This window comes from Salmo trutta, chromosome 29, assembly GCF_901001165.1.
Source record: "Salmo trutta chromosome 29, fSalTru1.1, whole genome shotgun sequence".
Classification (NCBI taxonomy): domain Eukaryota; kingdom Metazoa; phylum Chordata; class Actinopteri; order Salmoniformes; family Salmonidae; genus Salmo; species Salmo trutta.
The window spans coordinates 12,987,959-12,996,117 of record NC_042985.1 but is presented as its reverse complement, the minus strand read 5'-3'; the positions used below and the strand labels follow the sequence as shown (position 1 = coordinate 12,996,117).

The 8,159-nt window shown below is 40.2% G+C and overlaps 1 protein-coding gene across 1 annotated transcript in view; it reads left to right on the top strand.

Moving 5' to 3' along the window:
- LOC115166949 (solute carrier family 12 member 1) overlaps nt 1-6,591 on the top strand; it is a 34,876-nt gene extending 28,285 nt beyond the window's left edge. The window contains exons 22-26 of the mRNA XM_029720918.1: nt 3,271-3,382; nt 3,657-3,743; nt 4,292-4,427; nt 5,062-5,129; nt 5,500-6,591. Coding sequence (XP_029576778.1) covers nt 3,271-3,382; nt 3,657-3,743; nt 4,292-4,427; nt 5,062-5,129; nt 5,500-5,635 — 539 coding nt within the window. The 3' untranslated portion in view covers nt 5,636-6,591. The remainder of the gene's footprint in view (nt 1-3,270; nt 3,383-3,656; nt 3,744-4,291; nt 4,428-5,061; nt 5,130-5,499) is intronic.
- The last annotated feature ends 1,568 nt before the right edge of the window (nt 6,592-8,159 follow it).

The following is an 8,159-nucleotide window of genomic DNA, read 5'->3' as shown; positions in this document are numbered from 1 at the left end:
TGTCTATATCACTCTTCATTATAGACCCCAGCATGTCTATATCACTCTTCATTATAGACCACAGCATGTCTATATCACTCTCTTCATTATAGACCACAGCATGTCTATATCACTCTCTTCATTATAGACCACAGCATGTCTATATTACTCTTCATTATAGACCACAGCATGTCTATATCACTCTCTTTATTATAGACCACAGCATGTCTATATCACTCTCTTCATTATAGACCCCAGCATGTCTATATCACTCTTCATTATAGACCCCAGCATGTCTATATCACTCTTCATTATAGACCCCAGCATGTCTATATCACTCTTCATTATAGACCACAGCATGTCTATATCACTCTTCATTATAGACCCCAGCATGTCTATATCACTCTCTTCATTATAGACCCCAGCATGTCTATATCACTCTTCATTATAGACCACAGCATGTCTATATCACTCTCTTCATTATAGACCCCAGCATGTCTATATCACTCTTCATTATAGACCCCAGCATGTCTATATCACTCTTCATTATAGACCACAGCATGTCTATATCACTCTCTTCATTATAGACCACAGCATGTCTATATCACTCTTCATTATAGACCCCAGCATGTCTATATCACTCTTCATTATAGACCACAGCATGTCTATATCACTCTCTTCATTATAGACCCCAGCATGTCTATATCACTCTTCATTATAGACCCCAGCATGTCTATATCACTCTTCATTATAGACCACAGCATGTCTATATCACTCTTCATTATAGACCCCAGCATGTCTATATCACTCTTCATTATAGACCCCAGCATGTCTATATCACTCTTCATTATAGACCCCAGCATGTCTATATCACTCTTCATTAGACCACAGCATGTCTATATCACTCTTCATTAGACCACAGCATGTCTATATCACTCTTCATTATAGACCCCAGCATGTCTATATCACTCTTCATTATAGACCCCAGCATGTCTATATCACTCTTCATTATAGACCACAGCATGTCTATATCACTCTTCATTATAAACCACAGCATGTCTATATCACTCTTCATTATAGACCCCAGCATGTCTATATCACTCTCTTCATTATAGACCCCAGCATGTCTATATCACTCTCTTCATTATAGACCCCAGCATGTCTATATCACTCTTCATTATAGACCACAGCATGTCTATATCACTCTCTTCATTATAGACCCCAGCATGTCTATATCACTCTCTTCATTATAGACCCCAGCATGTCTATATCACTCTTCATTATAGACCACAGCATGTCTATATCACTCTTCATTATAGACCCCAGCATGTCTATATCACTCTCTTCATTATAGACCACAGCATGTCTATATCACTCTTCATTATAGACCACAGCATGTCTATATCACTCTCTTCATTATAGACCACAGCATGTCTATATCACTCTTCATTATAGACCACAGCATGTCTATATCACTCTCTTCATTATAGACCCCAGCATGTCTATATCACTCTCTTCATTATAGACCACAGCATGTCTATATCACTCTCTTCATTATAGACCACAGCATGTCTATATCACTCTCTTCATTATAGACCACAGCATGTCTATATCACTCTCTTCATTATAGACCCCAGCATGTCTATATCACTCTCTTCATTATAGACCCCAGCATGTCTATATCACTCTCTTCATTATAGACCCCAGCATGTCTATATCACTCTTCATTATAGACCACAGCATGTCTAAATCACTCTTCATTATAGACCACAGCATGTCTATATCACTCTTCATTATAGACCACAGCATGTCTATATCACTCTTCATTATAGACCCCAGCATGTCTATATCACTCTTCATTATAGACCACAGCATGTCTATATCAGTCTCTTCATTATAGACCCCAGCATGTCTATATCACTCTCTTCATTATAGACCACAGCATGTCTATATCACTCTTCATTATAGACCACAGCATGTCTATATCACTCTTCATTATAGACCACAGCATGTCTATATCACTCTTCATTATAGACCCCAGCATGTCTATATCACTCTTCATTATAGACCACAGCATGTCTATATCACTCTTCATTATAGACCACAGCATGTCTATATCACTCTTCATTATAGACCACAGCATGACTATATCACTCTCTTCATTATAGACCCCAGCATGTCTATATCACTCTCTTCATTATAGACCACAGCATGTCTATATCACTCTTCATTATAGACCCCAGCATGTCTATATCACTCTCTTCATTATAGACCCCAGCATGTCTATATCACTCTTCATTATAGACCACAGCATGTCTATATCACTCTCTTCATTATAGACCACAGCATGTCTATATCACTCTTCATTATAGACCACAGCATGTCTATATCACTCTTCATTATAGACCCCAGCATGTCTATATCACTCTCTTCATTATAGACCACAGCATGTCTATATCACTCTTCATTATAGACCCCAGCATGTCTATATCACTCTTCATTATAGACCACAGCATGTCTATATCACTCTTCATTATAGACCCCAGCATGTCTATATCACTCTTCATTATAGACCACAGCATGTCTATATCACTCTTCATTATAGACCACAGCATGTCTATATCACTCTTCATTATAGACCACAGCATGTCTATATCACTCTTCATTATAGACCACAGCATGTCTATATCACTCTTCATTATAGACCCCAGCATGTCTATATCACTCTCTTCATTATAGACCACAGCATGACTATATCACTCTCTTCATTATAGACCCCAGCATGTCTATATCACTCTCTTCATTATAGACCACAGCATGTCTATATCACTCTTCATTATAGACCACAGCATGTCTATATCACTCTCTTCATTATAGACCCCAGCATGTCTATATCACTCTCTTCATTATAGACCCCAGCATGTCTATATCACTCTTCATTATAGACCACAGCATGTCTATATCACTCTCTTCACATAATAGGCTTATAGAATGAAATAGCTACCTACCTCCCTCCCTCACGCTCTCTCTTTCTCTGCCTGTCTCTCTGTTTCTCTCTCTCTCACACGTTATGTCTGTCTGTCTGTCTGTCTGTCTGTCTCTCTCTCTCTCACTGTCTCTCTTTCACTCACTGTCTCTCTTTCACTCACTGTCTCTCTTTCACTCACTGTCTCTCTTTCACTCACTGTCTCTCTCCCTCTCTTACTCTCACACACACTCTGTCTCTCTCTCTCTCACTGTCTCTCTCTCGCTCACGGTCTCTCTCTCTCTGTCTGTGTGTCTGTGTGTCAGGTCTAACCCTACTGCTGCCCTACATCCTGACCACCCGTAAGAAGTTCAAGGACTGTAAGATGAGGATCTTCATCGCTGGCCAGCCGGGACGCGTCGAGCAGGACAGACATGAGTACATATGATCAATTTCAATCATTTATGAACAGAGGAAGATCCGGAATACAGTCTAATCATTAACAACCACTAGCCTGGTCCCAGATCTGTTTGTACTTGTCACTAATCCATTGCTGCCATGGTCATGCCACACATTACAATTCCATAAGGAGTTGGCAAGAGAGCAGAAACAGACTGGCTAAACAAGCACATCTTTGGAAATAAGACATTTTATATCGCAGCACATAGCAGTGGTGATCAGTGTGTGACTCTCTGTGTGTCTGTGTTTATAGGATGAAGTCTCTGCTGGAGAAGTTCAGGATCAAATATGCAGACATCCACGTCATCGACGACATCACCCAAAACCCCAACTCTAACAGGTAATACACACACAAACACACACACACACACACACACACACACACACACAGAGAGAGAGACAACCTTGGGGAGATGTGATTGCTCACACACACACACACACACACACACACACACACACTGTCGCTCACATGCTGTGGTGGCAGAGATTCCAGACATTCTGTACTGTAGCCGTGAGGTCACTCTCAGCTGACCAACCACACGTCAGGGATGTGATCAGCAGTCAGCCAAAAGCAACACCAGTCAGGAAATGGATAAAGGCTCTATTATAGTGAGATAGTTAATGACTATATAAAACAGACGCACAACTTTGTCTCATTCAGTATTTCCACAAGAAAAGACAACTCACATGAATGAATACATCATGGCTAATCATCCCCAGCTTCAAACTGGTGCATCTCTGCTGTCAGAGTACCCGATTTCATTCTGGGTGCCAAGATGAATGACAACATGCACAAGTAAAATATAATATTCCTGATATCTGAAGTCATAGGATCAGTGATTAATACCTGATTAATCCTGATAACTCCTGTCTGTGTTCGTCCCCCAGCTGGAAGATGTTTGAGGACATGATCGAGCCATTCCGTCTTCACGAGGGGTCAAAGAGCACCACTCTGGCCGAGGCTCTGAGGAAAGACAGCCCCTGGAAGATCTCTGACGCCGAGCTGGACACCTTCGAGGAAAAGGTGGAGTCTAGAGACAGACCACTGCTCAGTGCTCACCACAGAGACCAATAACTGATTAACAACCACTTACTGTGCTCATTGCAGTACAACATGAATGAACATGCTCAGCCAGTGCTTGACTTGGGCAGCTCACCGGGGCTGAGTACCAGCACCTCAAATGTTCCATTGCTTGAGCTCCTTTTCTTCTTATAGAATATTAGCTCCAAAGTATTGTAGAACTCCTGCACCTAAATATACATTTTTTACATTTTAGTCATTTAGCAGACGCTCTTATCCAGAGCAACTTACAGTAGTGAATGCATACATTTCATACCATTTCATTTTTTTTTATTTGTACTGGCCCCCCGTTGGAATCGAACCCACAACCCTGGCGTTGCACACACCATGCTCTACCAACTGAGCCACAGGGAAGACTGTCCCTGCACCAGAAATGAGTACCGGAACTTTTTCAGTCCAAGTCAAGCACTGTGTTCAACTCTATCTTCTTGTAGTAGAATGTAATCTGGACAATAGAATCTAACAGTCCCATGATGCAGTAGCAACAGAAGTAGACAGCTGTGTTTTCACTGAAGCCTTACATGGTTGTCATACCAACCATGTGACCCACCACCACTTTGTGTCCTCTCCCCTCCAGACCAACCTCCAGGTCAGGCTGAATGAACTACTGCAGGAGAACTCCCGAGCTGCCAACCTCATCATAGTGTAAGTACAATATACTGTAGACTTTTTCCTGGTCAGGTCACCATGTGTTCAGGAAAAACTCTAGGCCCTAATTATAAGAGACACCAACAAGAGTCATATCATCATCTATCAATCTCTCTGTAAAAAATACAGAAATATGATAGTCCAATGTGTCACAGAACTATGAAGCTAACTGAGGAATATAACAATAATAATAATAACAACAATAATAATCATTTGGTTGGTGCTTATATCTGTCCTGTTTCAACTGTGTATTAGACGCATGTGTGAAATCCCCCTGAGACACACACAGCCATATAGTGGTGACCCTGCTGCTAATAGCCAACTGTTTAGATAACTTAGGTGTAATACTGTACTTCCCACTTTGCAGGAGTATGCCCATCGCCCGTCTAGGCTCAGTCTCTGACCACCTCTACATGGCCTGGTTGGACATCCTCACCAAGAACCTCCCTCCCACCATGTTGATCAGAGGCAACCACAAGAGCGTCCTCACCTTCTACTCATAGACCAACCCTCTCAGCAGTCACTAGATGGCCATGCCACAAGGGACAACCAAGGCACTTTCATCAATATCCAGGAGTTAGTTGCTATCAGTTTAAATGAAAAGGTGATGGTTAGGGATAAGGTTATAGGAAAGGTTAAAGGTTAGAAAGTGATGCTCTTCCGTCTTTTCTAGCATGATCAAATAGTGACGACGCAACACAGACATATGGACTCAGGGATATATGGGCGCAAGGACCGGACACTGCCTGGGATGGGTCAGTTACACTGCCAGTGCCTATGCTGCACCCTGTTGGAATTGTACATGTGGTGCATAATTAGGGGTCCAAGCCCTGAATCGGGCCGGAAAACTGTTATTATTATATATATTTGTCATGTAACAGATGCTCTTATCCAGAGCAACTTACAGTTAGTGTTATTGTTAAGGATATTATTATTCTGACATATTATTATTATTACAATTTTAAGAGAGCTATAGTGCTTAAATAGTTCGACCTACAGAGACCAAACTTGGAGGGATGGTGTAAATTGGTGACCCAATACATCTGGTAAATCTTTGGTATACGACTGGGATGTTAGATGACAGACTGGTCCCAGGCTAGTTGGAGCCCCCTGCTGGCTACACATCTCAATACGGTATACTTTTTCCTTAAATGTACACTTGTCCACTACCTTAAAACATTTTTGGCACGCATGACAGTAAGTTGCTTTAGATAAAAGTCTCTGATAAATGGCATAAATTATATTATTCTATATTATGAGAAAGGGTAAAAAGGCTTGGGCCCGGGTCATTGCTGCTCGCAGCTAGCCTATATGTATAATTCTTCTTTTGGGGGAACAACAGATGATATACACTGAGTGTACAAAACATTAAGGGCACCTGCTCTTTCCATGACATAGACTGACCAGGTGAATCCAGGTGAAAGCTATGATCCCTTATTGATGTCACTTGTTAAATCCACGTCAATCATTATAGATGAACGGGAGGAGACAGGTTAAAGAAGGATTTTTAAGCCTTGAGACAATTGACACATGGATTGTGTATGAGTGCCATTAGGAGGGTGAATGGGCAAGACAAAATATTTAAGTGCTTTTGAACGGGGTATGGTAGTAGGTGTCAGGCGCACCAGTTTGTGTCAAGAACTGTAATGCTGCTGGGTTTTTCACACTCAACAGTTTCCCGTGTGTATCAAGAATGGTCCACCACCCAAAGGACATCCAGCCAACTTGACTGTGGAAAGCATTGGAGTCAACATGGGCCAGCATTCCTGTGGAATGCTAATTGAGGCTGTTCTGCGGGCAACTCAGAAAGGTGTCCTTAATGTTTTGTACACTGTGTATGTAGGCTAGTATGCACAAATATGATGGTGTTCTAGGATATGAACAATATAGCAAACAAATTACCTATGCATAAAGTGATCAATATACAAATAACAGTTTGTTTTTATTATATTCAAATGCTACTAGTGGCGTTGATAACTTGATAAAAAAAATTACGATTAGTTTGATATCCATTGAAGAATACTGTACAATACTTTGTATAGATGTGTATATTCCACACAAGTAGCTACTAGTTGAATGTCTAGGGAAATAATGAAGGGATCATTTACTACCTTAATGTACGCACTCACGCACACATGCACACACACACGCACACACACACACTGTGATGAAAATCTATTAAACAGAACAGGAAAATGTAAATCAACTTATGTGGCTGTATATTTTCAATATAGAAATGCTTGATTTATTTCTGTGTTTTAACCATTGTCTTTTATAAGACTCAGTCCTTATCATATTTATCTGTAATATTTTAATTAATGTATTATGAAGAAGGAATAAAATGTTGAGTTACTCTTATTTTTCCTCATAATTTGTGTCCATCAAGACGGTCAGACACATGACATTAGAAGACAATAGGTTGGTTACATTATTCTCAAATGTTGAACATAATGCAGAATAATACAATAGTTGGGTACGCCAACCTTTCTTGTGTTCAGTCCTTGGTTATTAGCAATGATTTATATATACACTAGATGACAGATAGGGGGCGCTGTGTTGAAGCCACTGAACCTCCAACTTGGCACTCCAACACCGTTGTAAAAAATATTTTGGAAGCTATAGAAATGCATTTATTAATGTCTACATTTATTTTTGCCATATTTATTATATTATAGACACCTTAATTATATTATGTGAGCCAAACATAAAAAATATATACAAATATTTTCCTTATAGTATATGTTTGAGATTACTAACGATAGTGTCCCCACTACAAAAAAATTATACTTAAATACATGTAATTTTGTCCTTGAAATATTTAATTGAAATACTGTAGAAATCCATGAATTCCTATGAAGCAGTGTTTCAGTCCTCCAGTTCCCCCCAACAGTACATATTTTTGTTACGGCCCCCTGGACAAGCACACCTGATCCTACCACTCAACTTATCATCAGGACCTTGACACATTGAATCAGATCCTTTTGTCCAGGGCTACAACAAAAATGTGTTCTGTTGGGGGTACACGAG